Below are 22,261 nucleotides of genomic sequence, written 5' to 3' on the forward strand. Positions count from 1 at the left end.
TTTTTTTTTTTAGTTTGTTCCTCTAATATCCTCCTGTTGGAGCACCTTTTAAAAATTTCAACAACTGAAATTTTTGGTGTTTTTTTTTGGGGGGGGTAGGTAGTTTGGGGCTTAAACTCAGCCTAGGTGCTGTCCCTGAGCCTCAGTGCCACTTGCAGCTTTTTATGAGTAGTTTATTGGAGATAAGAGTCTCACTGATGCGTGCCCTTACACTTGGAATCGTAGCTCCTCAGGAGGCTGAGATCTAAGGATCGTTGGTTCTAAGCCAGCCTGGGCAGAAAGGTCTCTCAGAGACTCTTATCTCCAATTAACTACTCAAAAAAACAAAAAAAAATGGCAATGGAGATATGGTTCAAAGTGGTAAGCACTATCCTTGAGCAAAAGAACTCAGAGACAGCTCCAGGACCAGCAGGAAAAAAAAAAAAAAAGCTCACGGATTACAGGCATAAGCCACTGTCACCAGCCTTTGTTTTTGTTTTTCTACCTTGGAGATTGCACAGCCGTTTCCCTTCCCCTTACTTCTTTAGTGCAGGTAAGTCTAAAATTCCATTGTGGAATATCTGTTGGCTACTAAGACCAGATCTTTTTAAATTTTAATTTAATTTTTATTTATTTTTTTAGGGATCCTTCCTTTCCTTCCTTCCTTCCTTCCTTCCTTCCTTCCTTCCTTCCTTCCTTCCTTCCTTGCTTCCTTCCTTCCTTCCTTGCTTCCTTCCTTCCTTCCTTGCTTCCTTCCTTCCTTCCTTCCTCTCTCTCTCTCTCTCTCTCTCTCTCTCTTTCTTTCTATTATTTTTGCCAGTCCTGGGGCTTGAACTCAGGGCCTGGCCACTGTCCCTGGCTTCTTTTTGCTCAAGGCTAGCACTCTACCACTTGACCACAGCGCCACTTCTGACTTTTTCTGTATATGTGGTGCTGAGGAATTGAACCCAGGGCTTCATGTATATGAGGCAGGCACTCTACCACTAGGCCATATTCCCAGCCCCTTATTTTGTTTATCTTACATTTTTTAGTAGTATTTTTCTAGCACAGCCTGAACAAGATGCAGAAGATTCAGGAATTGGGGAGGTATGGAAAAATGGTGGGTAGACCCTCGATTATAGTCATCAGTGCTAGATTATTCTGTCAAAGTTTAATATCTAATTATAGCTGATTTATTTCTGTAGTTAGCATCTACTCCACTGATTTATTTAACCACTCCTTACCTTACTCAACAGTCCTTATTTATTCCTGCTTTGAACTTCATCCAGGAAGAAATTCTTTTGAATGTCACTTCTCCTCTATTATCCCAGTTCCAAGAATGCCCTTAAAGGTACAATTTTCTTGGGCTGGTGTATCTTTATGTATAGTGAAGAACATATATCTGAGGCTGAGCATAGCTGTGCATACCTGTAATCCCAGCTACTCGGGAGATGGAGATAGGAAGATCACTGTCAGAGGCTAGCCTAGCAGAAAAGCCTGCAAGACTCTTAACTCCAGTTAATCACCTAAAAAGCTGTAAGTGGAGGTATGGCTCAGGAACAGAGCTGTAGCCTTGAGCAAATAAGCTAATAAGAGCACAAAAAGCCAAACAAGAGTCAAGGCTCTGAGTTTAGGGCCCAGTATAAGCACAAAAAGCAAAATAAAACAACTACCACCACCCAAAAAAAAAAAAAGTCAGTGTTTACTGTAGTACATGCTGTAATCCCAGCTACTCAGAAGGTCTATAGGGATGAGGAGCCAAATCTAAAGCCAGTCCTCGGCAGTTAGCTTGAGAAAATAAGTAAAGGCAGGAAGACATATGACTCTACTGGAACAGTTGTACACAAACAAAGTCCTGGGTCCAACCCCTAGCATTACAAAAAAATAAATAAATAAAAGAAGAAGAAGAAAAAAAAGTTTGTAACCCAAGGGAATTGATTTGGGGAACATGACATGAAAACTTAGCAAATCACAGCTCTTTGATGGTTAGATCCTCACTGTATAATTTTTGTTCGTTTTTACTGTGCTGGGGATTGAACCTAAATCCTGTGTATACATATATCATTGAGCCACACCCCCAGTCCCTTCACTGTGTATGTAGTTTTATTTTCTTTGATGAAAAATTATGCAGTGGATCACGCCTGTAATCCATCAACTCAATTTGGGACTCAGCAATCAGGGGGATCTTGATTTGAGGCTAGCTCAGGCAAAGAAACCAACAAGACCTTATCTCAACAAATAAACCAGGCTTGGTGGTACTCACTGTGATCCCATCTACATAGGAGGTATGGGTAGGAGGATCACCAGGCCAAGCAAGGCCTGTCATGGAAAAATTCTACCCAGAATAAGAATAATAATAAAAGTGAAAAGGGCTGAGAGGATGTGGCTTAGGTGATGAAGCACTACCTAGCAAGCATGAAGTCCTAAGTTTAAACCATTGTACTGCTGAAAAAATTTAAAAAATGTATCTAGGGCTGGGGATATGGCCTAGTGGCAAGAGTGCTTGCCTTGTATACTTGAAGCCCTGGGTTCAATTCCCTAGCACCACATATACAGAAAACAGCCAGAAGTGGCGCTGTGGCTCAAGTGGCAGAGTGCTAGCCTTGAGCAAAAAGAAGCCAGTAACAGTGCTCAGGCCCTGAGTCCAAGCCCCAGGACTGGCAAAAAAAAGGAAAAAAATGTATGTATAGTTTAGGGCTGAAATCTACAGATACTGATGTTTTTGTTTACTTATTTGATTTGTTTTTATTTATTCATTTGTTTTGCTTTAGGGATTTTCTTTTTTGGTAACACTAGGTTTTCGATGGTTCTGGGGTGAAACTCAGGTCTTCACTCTTCCTAAGCAATGTACTACTACCTGAGCCATGCCCCAGCCATACCAGACTTATTTTTAGTTTTTGTTTGTTAATTTTGGCAAACTAAAGTCGATTTTTTAAAAAATTATTTCCTTTTTCTTTATCCATGTTATAGCTCTCTATCCTGCTGAAAAACCAAGATGACCTTGATAAAGCAATCGACATTTTGGATAGAAGCTCAAGCATGAAAAGCCTTAGGATATTACTGCTGTCCCAGGACAGAAATCATGTAAGTAGCCCTTGTGGTGACCTAGCAGCTGCTTGTATTCCTTCAGCCTTGCCTTGCAAGCTTCCTTGACAGAAGTTGGTATTCCTCAGCTACTATCAAAGCCAGGGCATCAGCAAAGCCTAGCCTCTGTCTCTGTGGCCAGTGAGCATTCTGCATTTGATTTCACTTGCAGCCAGATTGTCATTATCAAAGTTATAACTAAAGTTTATATGGTGAAGGAAGGAAAGCCCTTTATGACAACGGAGAAATTTATGTTTTTCAGTTAAAATATAGGATCCCTACATTCCTGTGATCCCCTGATGAAAAGTTGCAGACAACTAGTTCTTTATACATCAGCATTCCCATTCCTAAGAGTTTTCTTGGTTGTAGATAAGGCCCCAGTGCCAGAGCTCTTGGAAAGATGACCATGTGAGCTAATGCCATACCAAGGCCTTTCTTTGTAAGGTTGTACATTTAAATTTTTTCCTTTATTTATTTTTTTCCATTCCTGGGGCTTAAGCTCAGGGCCTGGGCACTGTTCCTGAGCTTCTTTTGCTCAAGGCTAGAACTCTACCACTTGAGCCACAGTACCATTTCCAGCCTTTTCTGTTTATATGGCACTGAGGATCGAACCCAGGGCTTCATGTTAGACAAGCATATTCTACCACTAAGTCACATTCGCAGCCCCAATGTAAGTTTTTATAAACCTTAAAAACCACAATTTTACATAATCCTATTATCCATAACACTTGATTTATTTTTACATAGTCCTCTCCTGTCTTTGATTTTATGTATACATACTTTGTGTAAATGTTTTCATGATATATATTGCATGTCTCTGTATTGTCATTACTATTTTTCTATTATACCTAATAGTCATAATTATAACTTACACGTAATTCCTCTGAATAAATATCCCATAATTATATAAATAACCATTTTTGCTACTGTTGAAAAACTTAAGCTGCCCCTGCTTGTTGCATTCATAAAGATCTGCACTTCAGGGGCTGGGAATATGGCTTAATGGTAGAGTGCTTGCCTAGCATACATGAAGCTCTGAGTTCGATTCCTCAGTACCACATAAACAGAAAAAACTGGAAGTGGTGCTATGGCTCAAGTGGTAGAGTGCTAACCTTGAGCAAAAGAAGCTCAGGGACAGTGCTCAGGCCATGAGTTCAAGCCCCAGATCTAGGGCTTCAAACCAGGCTTCTCAGATCTCAGCCTCCTAAGTAATTAGGATTACATGTGTGAGCCACCAGTGGCCAGATCCACTGTCCTTTTAAGATACTTTATTATCTCCTTTTTCCACTATCATAACATAGTAATCTTAGACTTATTTCTTTGTCACTTATATTTGGATACAATAAAACCAAAACAGTCATTCTGTTTTGTTCCCTCTGGTTCTCTCTGACAAAAGTAAATTTCTAATCTTCCGATCAAAATGTTGCCCATTTCTCAAGTTTTATTGTCTTCCTACTATTTAAGTTCACAATGTCAAGGATAATCTAAAGAGTAATTCTTTCCACTTGTCCATACCGGACAAATATAGGAAGAAAAAACAAAACTGGTTGGGCAGAGTTGCTTCTTTCTAACTCCTATTTAAAAGTAGTAACGCCTTACGGTAAAATGTGCTTTCATTTCATTTGGTCATTTTGAATAACTTTGAGGGGTCCAGGGCAGGCATTTCTCCATTGTACAGCCTGGGAAAATTGAGACTTAGAGGAACTTCCTTAAGTAAGGCATGAAATAATAAGAGAGCTACTCTAGAATGCGGATGTTCTGACTTGTAGTTAGTCCACTACTTATCAGTTACCATATAGGAAAAGGATCTTAAAGTTACTGTAGTCTTTGGGCCCCAGCATAGTTGATTGCCATTAGAAGCAGAACAGAAAGTTTGCTGTCCAAACTTAAGAATTGAGCCATTCTGTTCTGCACAGCTCAGAAGATAACCAAGATAAGCTATCCAAGGTTGTAGAGAAGACAAAAGTTTCAAGGAGCTGAGGTCATAGTTGTATGTGAGTAATGTAAAAAGCTTGAAACTCTTTAGTTTAGAAAGACAATTTAAGGGCTGGGAATATGGCCTAGTGGCAATAGTGCTTGCCTCATATACATGAAGCCCTGGGTTCGATTCCCCAGCATCACATATATAGAAAACGGCCAGAAGTGGCACTGTGGCTCAAGTGGCAGAGTGCTAGCCTTGAGCAAAAAAAGTCAGGGACAGTGCTCAGGCCATGAGTCCAAGGCCCAGGACTGGCAAAAAAAAAAAAGAAAAGAAAGACAATTTAAGCATATTATATAGTCTTTAAAGCTTTAAAAAATACAGATTGGCTTGGGAATGTGGCATAGTGGTAGTGCGAGTGTTTGCCTAGCATGCATGAAGCCCTGGGTTCGATTCCTCAAGACCACATAAACAAAAAGCCAGAAGTGGCACTGTGGCTTAAGTGGTAGAGCACAAACCTTGAGAAAAAGAAGCTCAAGGATAGTGCCCAGGCCATGAGTTCAAGCCCCAAGACTAACAGAGAAAGAAAGAAAGAAAGAGAAGACAGGAAGAAGGAAGGAAGGAAGAAAAGAAGCTCAGGGACAGTAAGCCCTGTTCAAGCCCCAGGACTGACAAAAAATAAATTAAAAAAGAATACAGATAATGAAAATAAGATTGACTCATCTGTTTAAGTTTGGATGAGCCACTTGAATACTGATGGTTGTCTTAGAGCAAAGAAGTAGAACTCTTTCATAACAGTTTAAACCCAGCTGTTACTCTGAAGTTGTATAGCTTCATAACAGCTTCATAACTTAAAAAGTTTTAAGATGAATTTGCAGGTGATAAAGCTGTAAATTTCACTAATTAACTTCAATTTTCCTACAACTATGGTAACCTTCTGTGCAAATATTTCTTGATACCACCATTAAAGCATGGGACTGAGTAGAGTGCTGTTAGAGAGCTCCTGTTTGTCATTGCTCACCTTACGTCTGTCCTCCATACACCAGACTAAAGCAATGCCTCTCCCTTCTCTTTTCTCTGGAATAATTGAATTTACTTACGCCTTTTGTATCCTATCACCATGTCTTTCATTAAAATCATTTGTGAGTTGACTTTTGTAACTACAAATCTTTCTGTATGTGGTTCTGTGGGAATTTTCATATTATTTGTGTCAGTCATAGCACACGGCCACCCACAGAGTCCTTGAGGTACTCATGGAATGGGCAAATGCCCCTACTAATTTCTGTGTTTAGAATGGTCTACAAGTTGCTCACTTCCGAGTCGCAAACTTCTGTCACCCTAAAACTTCCTTAATTCTTTTATTTTTGAGGTCTAAAAATTTCTGAGTCCTATTCAGGGTTCCATGAGGCCAACAACCTCATTTGGGTTTTTCATGTCATTCCCCGTAGTCCTCTTACATCAAAAACTTCAAAACCTGGCTGAGTATTACCATCCTTGGAGCCCTATCCCCAGCGATCCTGTTGTGTTGGGTCTGAGATGTCAAAAGCTCCACAGGCAGTTCTGATAGGCAGTTAGCTTGGAGAATCGCTACTGAGGCTGAAGCATGCCTCACCAGAGAACAGCTTATTATTTAGAATATAGCCTGTGGACCAGCCATGAGTATGACCTGAGAGCTTGTTAGAAATGCAGACACTGAGCTGGGCATGGTGGTGCAGGCCTGTAATCCCAGCACTTGGGAGGGTGAGGCAGGAGGATTCCAAGTTCAAGCCTGGTTAATATACTGAAACTATGTCTGTCTCCTCCCCACCCCACCACCACCATGCAAATAAAATTTAAAAAAAGAAAAAGAAAGTGCCAGATGCCAGTGGCTCATGTCTCTAATCCTAGCTTCCCAGGAGGATGGGACCTGAGATTGGGGTTTGAAGCCAGCCCAGTCAGGAAAGTCCATGAAACTCTTAGCTCCAGTTAACCATCAAAAAGCCAGAAGTGGAGCTATGGCTCAAGTGGAAAAGCACTAGCCTTGAGAAAAACAAAACAAAAACAAACAAAAGCCTCATAGACAGCACTCAGGCCCTGAGTTCAGGCCCCAGGACTGCCCCCCACTTCCCCCAAAAAAGTGAGGAGCTCTGTTCTGAAACCATCACTCATTCTGTTTACCTGCTTTCCACCTATTGCCACAACTTCAGACTTCCCTTTTACAAATTTAAGCTTATGCTGGCTGTTTTAGGTTTTAAAACTAAAGGTTTACACTATATATTCATTGTTACATTTCAAATGAATGCTGCCAACACAGGGAGGCTGAGGCAAGGAAGATGAGTATGAGGACTGCCAGGATTACAAACCAAATCTGAGTCTAGCCTGGATGATAGTTAGACACTACCTTAACAGGGGCGGGGGGGGGGGGAGATCAAATTAATGCTGCCAGCATGAATTTAGCACTCCACCATGTGGGGGGGCCCTGCATTCCTTGGGTGCTCATCAGTTCTCTTAGTGCAGCGCTCTGGCTCTTCCTTTGCCCTCATAGGCCTATTTCCCAGTGTGCTGCTTTGGCTGTTTTTTCCTTTTTGACTCTCAGCAGAGAATTAGTACATATCAGAGGCTTCAGCAAGAACATTTACTTCCCCTTGGTTTTGACTTCCTGTTACAGCAAGAGTTTGTCAAGACAGCCCTGCACATGATAAAGTCTGGCATAGGGAAACTAGAGAAGGCTGCTTGGCATCTGCACTTGCTCTGGGAGCAGGAGGCCTTTTCCTGGAGGACAGGATATACAGATTGTTTAGATGGAACCTTTTTCCCCCCTTGGGGGAGGTAGAGGAGATAGAGAAGTAGAAACTTTGACCCAAATTACTGATAAATCCTGAGTTCCCATTCCCAATCTGTCGTTCTCGATTTACGTGTAATCACATCCCCGCATCACTTGCTCACCTCCAGGGTTCAGTTTTAAACTTCTTTTGGTGCAAAGCCTGCAGTGCCCTTTGTTGCTTTGACTTGTTACTTGCGGGTGCAAGGTGGAGGGGTGGGGGTGGGGGCCTGATGATCCAGTTCTGAGGTCTTTGACCTCCAGTAGAAGGCTGCCCATGATAGCGTTTCCCTGTTGAGTATGATCCTGAGCTCATCATTTATATAATTTTATCAAAATTAAGTAATTTCATGTAAATCCTGATATTTTAAGCAATGGAGATCTTAGGTAAATTTTAGGGAGTGATTATGATTGGGGAAGAAACAACATACAGAGCTACTTTGTTTTTCTTTTTTTGACAATACTGGGTTTGAACTCAGGGCCTCACACTTGCTTGACTTGCTTGCTCAGCTGGCTCTCCACCACTTGAGCCATGTATTCAGCTCTGCTTTTTACTGGTTATTTTGGGGATGGAATCTTGTGCACCTTTCTGCCCAGGCTGGCCTTGAACCGCAATTCTCCAGATCTGTCTCTGAAGTTAGCTAGGATAGTAGGCATGAGCCATTGTCACCTGGCTCTCTGGAACTATTTTTTAAAATACATATTTAGGGGGCTGGGAATATGGCCTAGTGGCAAAAAGTGTTTGCCCCGTGTTCATGAAGCCCTGGGTTCGATTCCTCAGCACCACATATATAGAAAATGACCAGAAGTGGCGCTGTGGCTCAAGTGGCAGAGTGCTAGCCTTGAGTAAAAAGAAGCCAGGGACAGTGCTCAGGCCCTGAGTCCAAACCCCAGGACTGCAAAAAATAAAATAAAATAATAAGATAAAATAAAATACATATTTAGGGGGGCTGGGAATATGGCCTAGTGGCAAGAGTGCTTGCCTCGTATACGTGAAGCCCTGGGTTCAATTCCCCAGCATCACATATATAGAAAATGACCAGAAGTGGCGCTGTGGCTCAAGTGGCAGAGTGCTAGCCTTTAGCAAAAAAGAAACCAGGGACAGTGCTCAGGCCCTGAGTCCAAGGCCCAAGACTGGCAAAAATAAACAAACAAACAAACATATTTAGGGCCAGGCGTCTGAAATCCTAGCTATTCAGGAGGTTGAGATCTGAGGATCGTGGTTCAAAGCCAGCCTAGGCAGGAAAGTCCGTGAGACTCTTATCTCCAATTATCCACCAGAAAACTAGAAGTGGCTCAAAGTGGTAGCGTGCAGGGGCTAGGAATGTGGCTTAGTGGTAGAGTGCTTGCCTAGCATGCATGAAGCCCTGAGTTTGTTTCCTCAGTATAAACAAAAAAAAAAAAAGATGGAAGTGATGCTGTGGCTCAAGTGGTATAGTGCTAACCTTGAGCAAAAGAAGCTCAGGGACAATGCCCAGGCCCTGAGTTCAAGCCCCACAATTAACATTAAAAAAAAAAAAAAAAGCCAGATCAAGTATGGTCTATACTATTCAGAAGGCTGAAGCAAGAGGATTGAAAGTTTGAGGCCAGCATCGGCTAAGTAGAGACTATGTCTGAAAAAAAATTAAAATTAAAACTGTGCACTGATGGCTCATGCCTGTAATCCTAGCTACCCAGGAGGCTGAGACCTAAGGATCTTGGTTTGAAGCCAGCTGGGACAGGAAAGTCTGTGAAACTCTTAACTCCAATTAAGCAGCAAAAAGCCAAAAGTAGAGCTCTGGCTCAAGTGATAGAGTGCCGGTCTTGCACACAAAAGCTCAAGGGTAGTGCCCAAGCCAAGTGTTTGTCCCAGGACTAGTACAAAAATAAAATAAAATGTTTTTAGCAACCAAAATTTTGCAGGGCAGAGAAGTTGCCATCATTTTGTGTCCTTGTCACAGCAGGTGATCGTACTGCTGAAATAATTTCCTGCAATTCTTTTTAAGCTCTCTAGAGAGTTGTGAGAGAGGGTATTTACAGCTTTCTCTCCTGTTTGGCAGATCTTTACAGGAATGCCTGTTATTCCTTCATATCTAGGTCATTATTATTAAAACTGGGACACCAGGTTTCTGTAGTCATATATCACTAAAGCTGTAAAACTTACATCAAGTAAATTGTGATTTGCCAAGACATTTTGGGGTGTGAGATTTGGAGGGAAGCCAAGTAGCTCATGTATTAAATATAGGAAGGTAACTGCGAATTTGGCAAATCCTGGGGGGAAGCCAGGGAGAGAACCTTTGTAGGCCTGCCTGCATGAAGATCTAGCTTAGTCTTTTTCCTCTTCTCTTACAGACCAGTTCCTCTTCCCACTCTGGGGTCTCCAAACAGGTTCGGATCAAGACTTCCCAGTCTGCAGGGGATATAAATACCATCTACCAACCCCCTGAGCCCAGAAGCAGGCACCTCTCTGTCAGTGAGTATTTCTACCCCACCCCCCATCTATTTTATCTGACCATATCTTAAAATTTTAATAGATATTTGTTAAACAACGATGAATTGTGTATTGATTGCTACTCTGCAGAGTAATTCTCTATGCCTTTACTTGGGCAGGAGACTATAAAGAAGCTGCCAGGATGGTATCTGAACTCTCAAGGACCTTACAATATAGCATAATGGCATAATAGCATGTTTATATTTCTTTTAAGCATCCTAGCGAAAACGATCTCCTCAGACATCTGTTTGAAGACTTCCAGTGGAGTTTATATTTCATGTATTTGTTGTATGTATGTTTGTTTGATGCCATTACTGGGGCTTTTTTCCTCAAGGTTGGCCTTCTACCACTTGAGCCACACTTTTACTTTCAGATTTTTGCTGGTTAATTGGAGATAAGAGTCTCTTAGATTTGTCTATGTGGACTGGCTTTGAACCTCAATCCTCAGATCTCAGTTTCCAGAGTAGCTAGGATTACAGGTGTGAGCCACCAGCTTATTTTAGACATTCTTATTTTTCATTATTCTTTTCCCCAAAGGACAGAATCAAGTTAGGAAGTCAAGTGTAAATTTGAATTTGGTTTTAAATTTTTTGCTTGTCATTCCTGAGAAGTATTTCTGTTTTGAGGAAGACACTAGCCATTCAAACTCTTGGAAAGTCAAACTAAGTTGTCTTGGAAAGATAAAATAGGAACATAGTATGTACAGTGTCTAATTAACAAGAAGTCTGTATAGCTGTTGCTAGGCCTTCCCAGGAAAGGAGTCTAATAAATCAGCCCCCTCCATTATCCCAGATATCACCCTGAATGAACCTTTGGAGTCTAGAGACATTAGATAGGTGGTGAGTAGGTAATGTAGTAAGAGAAGCTTATCTTGTTAACTTTTGTCATTTGTTTTGTTTTGTTGCCAGTCCTGGGGCTTGAACTCAGGGCCTGAACACTGTCCCTGGCTTCTTTTTGCTCAAGGCTAGCACTCTACCACTTGAGCCACAGCGCCACTTCTGGCCTTTTCTGTTTATGTGGTCCAGGGCCTCATGCATGCTAGGCAGCACTCTACCACTAAGGCACATTCCCAGCCCTCAGTTTCTTTTCTTTATTGCCTTAAAAAATTTTTATTAGCTTATGTTAGTTATACAGAGGGGCTTTCAAGCCAGGCACTGGTGGCTCACTCCTGTAATCCTAGCTACTCAAGAGGCGGCAAGGATTACAGTTCAAAGCCAACATGGGCAGAAAAGTCTGTGACACTCTTATTCCAATTAAGCACCAAAAAAAGCTGCAGTGGTTTTTGGTGGAACTGTGGCTCAAGTGATAAAGCAGTAGACTTGAGCAAAATAGCTCAGGGACTGCCTAGGCCCTGAATTGAAGTCCCAGTACAAAGGAAGTTCATTGTTACATTTCTACATGTTTACTATATATTCCAATCAGTCTCACTCAAACTTATTTTCATAGTCTTCATAGTCACACTAAAACCGGACACTCATTCTCTCCCTAGCACAGTGGAGTTTTCCAGAGATGTTGTATCTGTGGTGATGTCATTTCTCCTGTGGCTAATGGCATGTATGCTTGTATATTATTTATTATATTTTTTAATGTCTGGACTTTAACTTCTAATACAGTAAATAACAATTAATATTGTTTTGCCTCAGAAAATAATATTCCAAAGTTTGGTTCTTTCACACATACTTTATCACTGAAGGACATTGAGAGGGTAGGCCTCGGCAGCAAACTCTCTGACTTTCTCTTACTGTCTTGCTGTCTGCCTAACTGTCCCCAAAGGCAGACCATAAAATCTAGAATTCTCTCTTCCCCAAGAAAGCTCAGAAAACTCATAAAACCAGCAATAAAACCTGGAAACATTCCTCTGTCCTTTCTCTACCTTTTTTGTGTAAGAGCTAATCATAAAGAAATGCTCTTGTCTGAGCAATCTTGTCTGATAAGCAAAGTGCTGCTGTATATCTAGGAAAAAGAATGTCACACAGACAGGCTAAGACTCCAAACACTTGGGCAGTGGTTGTGTTTTCCCCCCTCAACTTATTCACAAAAATCTATTTTTGTTTTTATCACATTTCTACACTGCATAAAGATGGGCAGTTGAGGCTCTTGTATCATGTAAAACTTGGTTAAATAAAAGTGATAGGTTTTTCCCTTGTAAACCTGCCTTGTTACAAGATTATTGTCTGCTGTGACACTGTTTGTGGGACAAGGAAAGGTGTCCATCCTTTTTGCCTTACAGTTTTTAACCCACATAAATAAAAACTTTCTGGGTGCTGATTGTGCATGAGTGTAATCTTAGCTACTCAAGAGTCTGAGATCTGGAAAATCAAGGTTTGAAGCCAACCTCCAGAGAAAAAATCTACAAGGCTCTTTCGCCAAAATAACCAGAAAAATATCAAGGCTGGAGACATGGGTGAAGTGCCAGCCAGGCCAGCAAGCTGAGCCAATTAAGCCCATTCCTCCACCCCCCCCCCCCAAAAAAAAAAGACCAGAAATTATTTAGTAATGGTGGCAACTCCAAGTCAAAATGAGAATTTGAAACACATAGGATGTTCCCAGAGTCCCATATGAGCAACTTGGGAAATACTGCTTCTGATTTTGTATTGAAAATATGTTATCTGTCCCCTAAGAGAGAAAGGGATTTAGAACTGTGTCTTTCTGTCCTTGCAGTGATCTGTCCATTAACACTGTGGAAGCTGCTTTCACACTGCATCAGCATCCTGAAAGCAAGGGCCTTTCAACTTTGAGTCAGAATCTAAGCTAATGAGTCAACTGTCTTTCTAGGGAGAAAGTTGATCTGTGACTGCTTCTTAAGGAGGCTAGCAAAGAGTAACACTTAGGGAGGAGTTTGGGCAGCCCACAGCAAAACCCTGGGTGGCTTCTTAAGTGTGGAGTGCCCTCAGATGGAGCTCCAGACCACTCTGAACACTATGTTCTCTTCTATCAGGCAGTGCTGAGATGTGCCTCTTGGTACACATGGCCTGATGAGGCTAGAGCATCAAAATCAAGCTAAAATGCTTGGAAAAAGTGTCCCAAGGAATCTCACAGTTCTACCCCCTGCAGAAGCCTGCCTCCTGAGACACACAGAATAAGCTGTGCTTTGCATAGCATAGCTTTCTGTCATGGGGCTCACTGCTGTCAATAGTAGCATTTAAATACGTGATCCTTACAATCTTTTCTTCCAATATCATGCCCTGTTCATCTCCCCCCTGCCTCACTTGTTCTCATCTGCTAATATGGCTCTCATTGGCTCCCCGTTTCTGAAATAAAGATAAAAACAAAACTGAAAATACCCTGGAGCAGTTTTGCCAACTCCTGATTTTTCCATTCGCTTCCTCTGATAGCCATTGGTTTGGGGAGACTTCCCTTTCCTGCTCCAGGCCGTGGGCCTGTGCACAATAGGGCCTGGCAAATTTCCCATCAGATAACAGGGCTGGCTCTGGGTAGGACATAGTGTGGATTGGAAAAAGTGAAAGTCTCTGGCTGGAAATAAAAGCTCAGAAAACCTTTGCTATTTTCCACTAGGCTCTTCTGTGTCGATCGCTTTGGCCTCAGGAGTTAATCCCATCTCACCAGCAAAACAGGAGAGCTTGGTGGAATGAGTGACAGAGGCCACGGGTGCCAGGAGAGCCCTGAGTATTTCACCCCAGACACTGTGTAATCGAGGGGAGCAATTTATTCCACCTAGGAACACTTTGGACCAGTGTCATAAGTCAGACGTTTTTAAGTTTGTTCTAGGCAACATTTGTGATACTTATTCCTTCAGATCATATTGGTCAAGGCTCAGTTGCACCGAAGAGAACCTACTCTGTTTCATTTCAGGAAGAAGAGATTTAATGTACAATTCTGGCTTCTGGAACCATTGGGCTAGTAGGAGAAACAGGATTTTTTTTTTTTTGGTTTGGACACACAGCAGGGAAGGGAAGGAGGAAAAGAAAAGGAAGAAAAATCACCATGACTGATTTCATTGCTCTGTTAGTTTGACAGCACAATATCCATGAATTTATACTCAAGACTGTAGGTTCAATTACTGCCAGGGAAGAACTCGACACAAACTTTCTTCTGCAGGCTGCTTGAGGTGTTTTGGCATTGCTTAGGTACAGATTTACCTTAGAATTGATAACCTCTACCTTGTGAATGAGATCTTTAAACAGAAAATACAGCAAAATTCTGTGCTTGTTTTCAGACTCATTTTATTCTGTGCTATCTTCTGGAGTCGGGTGAGGAGGCTATACTTCTGAGAGCCCTGTATGTCTTCCCACCTAGCACGTCTTTGAGTTGGTTCCTCTGTGAAGCGATTGGAAGTGTTCTTGTTGGCAAATTCATCAAATGTCTTTTGCATAACTGAGTCCTCTTCTGAGCCACTAACTTCATGTGACTTCAGTTTCTTGAAGGATATTAAAAATATTAGTATAAACTCCTTAGGAGTGTCTTTTATATTTATTTATTTGCCAGTCCTGGGGCTTGAACTCACTGCCTGAGCACTGTCCCTGGCTTCTTTTTTTGTGTAAGGCTAGCACTCTGTCACTTGAGCCACAGCGCCACTTCTGGCTTTTTCTGTTTCTGTGGTGCTGAGGAATCAAACCCAGGGCTTCGTGTATATGAGGCAAGCACTTTACCACTAGGCCACATTCCCAACCCAGGAGTGTCTTCTAAAGAGCAACCCTCTGCATTTTTTTTTCTTTTTCTCTAGTTTAGCATTTTTCCCTCCTTGTCTAGGTCCTTGAGAGAACCCTCCTGATTCAGAGAGTTCTGTTGAACCGCAACACTTCATCCCCAAAATCTCCTTCAGGTGTTCCAAGGACCTCAGCTGGGCCCATCAGCAGTCTGTGCAATAGTTACATCACCTCTTCTTCCAACGTACAGTCTGAGTGATCTACACAGAAACCAAAACTGTATCCCAAATTATCCTTCCAAAACTGGTTTCTGTCAAGAAAGGAGCGAGTTGGTATGGGCAGAAATCTCCAGCTACCAAACTTATTTTCTCTTTCCCTCCCTCCCTCCCTTCCTATCTCTCTTTCTCCTTCCTTCCTTCCTCCCCTCCTTCCTTCCTTCCTTCCTTCCTTCCTTCCTGTCTTTCCCTTTCTTTTTCCCTTTTCCTTCCTTTCTTTCACATTCCCATAGGGCATTTTTCCTGCAGTTACATTTCAGGAAACCTAACACTACATCCCTGAACTAATCTGGAGAAACTAGCCAGTGAGCAAAGTAGCTTATTTTATTGAGGGATGGTACTTTGCTGTTTCCAGAGTCTGGGGATTTCTGGGTTATGGAGGAGTTCTGAGGAGTATAAGGTAAGGGAATAGAGGACTCTCATGTTTCTGGTTTTCTGCATGGTAGATAAACATATATGAAGAATGGGAAGTGGGCTCAGGATATTTAAGAAGAAAGAGGGGCCGGAATATGGCCTAGTGGCAAGAGTGCTTGCCTCGCATACATGACGCTCCGGGTTCAATTCCCCAGCACCACATATATAGAAAACGGCCAGAAGTGGCACTGTGGCTCAAGTGGCAGAGTGCTAGCCTTGACCAAAAAGAAGCCAGGACAGTGCTCAGGCCCTAAGTCCAAGGCCCAGGACTGGCAAAAAAAAAAAAAAAAAAGAAGAAAAAGAGGAAAGAAAAAAAAAAGGAAAGCATTAATTAATGATTTGTAAAATATCTGGATAGGGGCTAGGAATGTGGCTTAGCAGTAGAGTGCTTGCCTAGCATGCATGAAGCCCTGGGTTCAATTCCTTAGCACCACATAAACGGAAAAGGCTGGAAGTGGCACTGTGACTCAAGTGGTAGAGTGCTAGCCTTGAGCAGAAAGAAGCCAGGGACAGTGATCGGGCCGAGTCCAAGCCCCAGGACTGACAAAAAATAATAATAATTAAAAAAAAATACACACACAGGGCTGGGAATATGGCCTAGTGGCAAGAGAGCTCGCCTGGTATACATGAAGCCCTGGGTTCGATTCTCCAGCACCACATATCTAGAAAACGGCCAGAAGAGGCGCTGTGGCTCAAGTGGCAGAATGCTAGCCTTGAGCAAAAAGGAAGCCAGGGACAGTGCTCAGGCCCTGAGTCCAAGCCCCAGGACTGGCCTAAATAAATAAATAAATAAATAAATAAATAAATAAACAAACAAACAAACAAACACACAAATGGGTACTTGACATTTAGTGATGTTAGGACAATAAACCATTCCATCTTAAAAGCCGATGTGCAGTGGCCCAATGCCTTTATTCCCAGATACTCAGGAAGTAGAGATCAGAGGGTTGCAGCTAGAAGCCAGAATGGGCAAATGGGTCTTAGACCCTTTCTCAGTCAAGAAGTTGTTCATAGAGCCGGGCACCAGTGGCTCAATGCCTGTAATCCTAGATACTCAGAAAGCTGAGATCTGAGGATCGTGATCCAAAGCCAGCCTAGGCAGGAAAGTCACCAAAAGACCAAAAATGGTGCTCTGACTCTTAAGTGGTAGAACACTAGCCTTGAGCTGAAGAGCTCAGAGGGGCAGCACCCAGGCTCAGAGTTCAAGCCCCACAACTGACATTTAAAAAAAAAAAAAAAGCTGGGCATATTGGTATGTGTCTATGTTCCCAGCTATGTGGGAAGCTATAGGTAGGAGGATTGTAGTATGAGGTTTACCTCCAAATGAAAACTGGTAACCCTACCTGAAAAAAAAAAAGTAAAGTAAGAAAGAAGCTGGAGGTATGACCCAAGAGGCAAAGCACCTACCTAGCAACTGTGAGGCCCTGTGTTCAAACCCTAGTACTTCCAAACAAAAAGGAAAGGGAAAATAAATTTGAGCCAGGTGCTAGTGGCTCATGCCTGTAATCCTAGCCACTCAGGAGGCAGAGATTTGAGAACTGTGGTTCAAAATCACCCTAAGTAGGAAAATCCATAAAATACTTTCTTTGCCAGTCCTGAGGCTTGACCTCAGGGCCCGGGCACTGTCCCTGAGTTTCTTTTGCTCAAGACTAGCACTCTACCACTTGAGCCACAGCACCACTTCTGGCTTTTTCTGTTTATGTGGTGCTGAGGAATCAAACCCGGAGCTTCATGCATGCTAGGCAAGCACTCTACCACTAAGCCACATTTTCAGCCTCTCCAGGATGCTCTAACCTCCAATTAACTACCAAAAGGCTCAAGGACAGAGCCCAGGCCTCGTTCTAGCCAGCATCGCATATGCACACATAAATATTGGCTTTGTATTCTCTTATCTGTAAAATGGGGATAAATTCCTGCTTCCTAAAGGTGTGAGAGTTTTTCTTCCAGTGTCAGGTCTCTTATCTTTCTGTTAAGTAAAACACATCTCAGGATTGTTGTGTGGACTAGGATTGAATGTAGTAACCAATGTAAATAGCTTTGCAGAATGCCTGCCATTTAGAAGCCACTCAAAAAGTGTTGAAAAATCCAATGAGGTAATTACTAAGAATGTTTAATGAACTATTACTTGTGTGTAAGATAGTATTACTCCTGGTAGTGAGGAAGTATGGACGTGGGTAGCAGTAGAAGAGGCAGCCTCTGCTTGCTGGCTACAATGGCAGTTGGGTCTTATTACCAGATCCAGGTAGACAGGAAGTCAGAGAGACACTTCAGGGAGGAAAACAGCAGAGAGAGGGAGATGCCCAGGCATATCCTGTTACCTTGTTCTGAATTCCAGCTGTTTCCCAGAACTTAAGATGATTAAGCTGATGTACAGGGGTCCTCCTTATCTTTGCAGTTTTGTTTTTCATGGTCAACTGCAGTCAAAGTTTTGGGTTGGTTTGTTTTTTTAGACACACTGTGTTGCCCAGGCTGGCCCCAAACTGGGCTTATGCAACCTTCATGCCACAGCCTCCCAAGTAGTTAAAATTATAAGCACATGCAACCATGTCTGGCTCAGTCAGAAAATACTATCTGGAGAAATCCAGAAATAATCAATCTGTAAGTTTTAAATTGTACACCCTTTTGAGTTGTGTGGTGAAATTGTGAGCTGTCCTGCCTGGGGGCTGTGAGTTCCCCTTGCCCAGTGTAGCCACACCTGCCCGTTAGTCACTTAGTAACCATCTCAATTGTCAGATTGATTGTTTTATCATCACAACACTCCAGTTCAAGTAAATGTTACTTAACAATAGCTTTAAAACATAACAATAGCGGGGCTGGGAATATTGCCTAGTGGCAAAGAGTGCTTGCCTCATATACATGAAGCCCTGGGTTCAATTCCCCAGCACCACATATACAGAAAATGGCCAGAAGTGGCGCTGTGGCTCAAGTGGCAGAGTGCTAGCCTTGAGCAAAAAGAAGCCAGGGACAGTGCTCAGGCCCAAGTCCAAAGCCCCAGGACTGGCAAAAAAAACCCATAATCATAGTGATACTGGTCATTTTATTACAGTATATATGATATAAATGTTATATTTTGTTAGTTTTATTTTGTTTTTTGTGGTACTGAGGGTTAAACTCAGGGCCCTGAACATGAGAGGCTCAGACATTGAGTTATATCTTATAATTATTATATTTTATAAGGCACCAGTGGCTCGCCCCTATAATTCTAGCTACTCAGAAGGCTAAGAGCTGAGGCTCACCATTTGAATCCTGGGCAGAAGAGTCCATCAGACTCTTATTTCCAATTAACCAGCCAAATTCTGGAAGTGATGCCTTGTGGCTCATGTAGTAGAGCACCAGCCTCGAGTGAAAAAGCCAAGCAAGAATGTGAGGTCCTGAATTCAAGCTCCAACACCAAACATTAAAATTAAAAAGCTGGTTTGATTGCCAGCTTAGATTGTTGTTACAGGATTTATTCTGGTTCGTGTTTCATGTCAACATTCTTGGTTTATGCTCTAGTGCCTGCCCTGTCACTGGAGTTTCTTTCTATCAGGAAAGGACTTGGTTGGCCTCAGGAAGCTGGAAGATGCCGGCCTTTGGTACCAGTTCCCATCTGAGTTGTACCCATGACTTCTAGTGCTAGAATCTCCCTCTGGCCCCATATCTGCTCCTATTGGGCTACATGTTCCGATTCTGTTGTTAAAAGCCTGATTTTTGTGTTCTAGGCTCCCAGAACCCTGGTCGAAGCTCACCTCCCCCTGGCTATGTGCCTGAGCGACAGCAGCACATTGCCCGACAGGGATCCTACACCAGCATCAACAGTGAGGGAGAATTCATCCCGGAGACCAGTGAGCAGTGTGTGAGTATAGGGGGCACCAAGATATGACCATGGCCTGTGTGCAACTATGGAGTCTCAGCGGGCACAGTATGGTCCTAAGGGGCTTGAAGGCTATCCCGAAGCTCTCGCGTAAACTGCCCAGATATGGTTATTCCTGCTAAAGACTGGATTTAAATTACCTCGCCTCCTTGGTGTTGGGTGGGTTTCTTCTAAGACTGCTCCAGGAGTCCCCTTGCAGAGTTACGCTCTCTACTTACATACTTTCTCACAACTCTTTCTGTTTTAGCAGAGTTTTTCTTGTTGTTTTTGGTAGTACTAGGGGATTGGAACTCCTTTTCTTGTGCTTTCCAGGCTGGCACAATACCACTGAGCCATACCTCCAGCCCTTTCAGCAGAGTTACAGCTGAAGCTTCTGCTTCTCTGTCTCTTTCTTTGTCCCTTTCTGTGTCTCTGTCCTCTGTCTCTGTCTCTCTCTTTCTCTTTCGTGCCTGTCCTGGGGCTTGAACTAAGGGCCTGTTGTTATCTCTGAGCTTCTTTTTTATTGTTTTTGCCAGTCATGGGGCTTGAACTCAAGGTCTGGGCGCTGTCCCTGAGCTTTCTTGCTTTATCACTTTGAGCAACAGCTCTACTTGTGTTTGGGGTGGCTAATTGGAGATAAGAGTCTCAGGGCTTTCCTGCCTAGGCTGGTTTTGAACCATGATCCTCAGATCTCAGCCTCATGAGTAGCTAGGATTACAGGCATGAGCCACCAGTGCTTTTATTCATTCATTCATTCATTCATTCATTTAGGTCAGCCATAGGGCTTGATGTCAGGGCCTCCACACCCAGGGCCTGTGCACCATCTCTGAGCTCTTTTGCTCAAGGCTAGCACTCTACCACTTTGAGCCACAGCACCACCTCTGGTTTAATTGAAGATAAGAGTCTCACAGACTTTCCTGCCCAGGCTGGTTTTGAACCATTGATCCTCAGATCTCATCCTCCTAAGTATCTAGGATTAAGGTGTGAGCTGGTGGAGTCTGGCCTTTTTTTTTTTTTTTTTTTTTGGCCAGTCCTGGTTCTTGGACTCAGGGCCTGAGCACTGTCCCTGGCTTCTTTTTGCTCAAGGTTAGCACTCTGCCACTTGAGCCACAGTGCCACTTCTGGCCGTTTTCTGTATATGTGGTGCTGGGGAATCGAACCCAGGGCCTCATGTATCCAAGGCAAGCACTCTTGCCACTAGGCCATATCCCCAGCCCAAGTCTGGCCTTTTTTGTTGTTGTTTTTTAATTTTTAATTCACCTGCCTAGTTGAAGAGTACTACTCCTACAGACAGGCCATTCAAAATAGGTCCATTTCAGAAGCTGAGTGCTGGTGACTGGGTACCTGTAGTACTGGCTACTCAGGAGGTCGAGATCCAGAGAATTGTGGTTCAAAGCTAGCCTGGGCAAAAATGTCTGTGAGACGTCATCTGCAACTAACCAGTAAAAAACCTAGGCTAGAAGTGTAGCTCAAGTGCTAGAGTGCCAGCTAAGTAAGTAAATCAAACAGACATGTGGTCCTGGGTTCAAACCTTAGTACTGCTAAGAGAAAAAAAAAAATCCATTTGAAAGAGACCAAAATAGCATAGTATATCATGAAAGAATATTCCTTTGGGACTTTCTTGAAAAGTGAAACTAAGATACGTTTATTTGTTTTTCTTTAATCAGATTTAGGTACTAGTTGCATGTATTTGCTAATTTTTAGAATGAACAAATCATGATTCAGGTTAATTTTGTTGGCTTAATTTTTCTGACAGAAATTCTGCCAGCACAGTGTCACTTCCTTCACTTCCCCTTTGATTTCTGCAGCACTCTCATGAGGGTCATGTTTTGCAAAAGCATCCACAGGATTTGGCAGCTTTTCCCAAGGCCTCCCTTGAACTTTTGGTATTCTTCCATCATCACACCTGCTATATTGTTGCACTCCTCCATTTTCTTGTTTCTGTCAACTGATCTAACATTGCCAAATAGGCACTTGATGGATGGGGACAATTTTTTTCTCATGATAATTTCATCTACTTTGGGATATCTTGTGTTCTTAGAAAGATTTGTAATGTTACTTTGCAATTAATTTGCCTTGATTGGCCAGTGTTGTTTTTTGGGTGTGTTTTGTTTTGTTTTTGCACCCATCCTGGAGTTTGAACCCAAGGCCTGGGCTCTGTCCCGGAGCCTCTCTGTGCTCAAGGCTAGTGCTTCCAGCTTCTTCTGAGTAGTTTATTGGAGATAAGAGTCTCACAGACTTTCCTGCCCTGGCTGGCTTTGAACCACACTGTCAGATCTCAGCCTCCTTAATCACTAGGATTACAGGCCTGAGCCACCAGCACCTGGCTCATTTTTTTGTTGTTGTTTAAAATCCTATATAGTAGTACGATCTACAGCATTTGAAATTGCGGTTGGGATGGACTCTGACATTAAATGGGAAAAGATATTTGACTTGGAAACTATGAAATTTTATGTTAGTGAATTATATAATTCTAATACTTTGCTTTGGGGCTCACATATGAATATAGTTTGCCTTCTGTGTCCATGGTTCCAAATTTGTAAATTCAACCAATTATGAATAAAAATATTCAGCAAAAAATTCAAATCTACTGTACTGAACCTGTACAGATTTTTTCCTTGTCATTTCCTAAACATACTATGATTCAACAACTATTCACATAGCAGTTTCAACTGTATTAGGTATTATGAGTGATCAAATGGTGATTTAAAGAACATGGGAGGGTATGTGTGGGTTATATGCAAAACTATGCTGTCTTATAGAAAGGAATTAAGCATGTACAGATTTTGATATGTGCAGGAATTCTGGAACTGATCCTCCATGGATATGAAGAAACAGTTGTATTCTAAAATGATAGACTCCTCTCCCATCCCTATCCCCACCCTATACAGAGAAAATAAAAG

The 22,261-nt window shown here is 42.4% G+C and overlaps 1 protein-coding gene across 4 annotated transcripts in view; it reads left to right on the forward strand.

Moving 5' to 3' along the window:
* The window catches only part of Map3k3 (mitogen-activated protein kinase kinase kinase 3), a 67,170-nt gene that overhangs the window by 33,603 nt on the left and 11,306 nt on the right, over positions 1-22,261 (forward strand). For all 4 annotated transcript variants that reach the window (XM_048364979.1, XM_048364980.1, XM_048364982.1 and 1 more), the window contains 3 exons: positions 2,929-3,042; positions 10,092-10,212; positions 19,228-19,361. In XM_048364979.1, the coding sequence (XP_048220936.1) occupies positions 2,929-3,042; positions 10,092-10,212; positions 19,228-19,361 (369 nt within the window). The remainder of the gene's footprint in view (positions 1-2,928; positions 3,043-10,091; positions 10,213-19,227; positions 19,362-22,261) is intronic.

This window comes from Perognathus longimembris, chromosome 17, assembly GCF_023159225.1.
Source record: "Perognathus longimembris pacificus isolate PPM17 chromosome 17, ASM2315922v1, whole genome shotgun sequence".
NCBI classification, from domain to species: domain Eukaryota; kingdom Metazoa; phylum Chordata; class Mammalia; order Rodentia; family Heteromyidae; genus Perognathus; species Perognathus longimembris.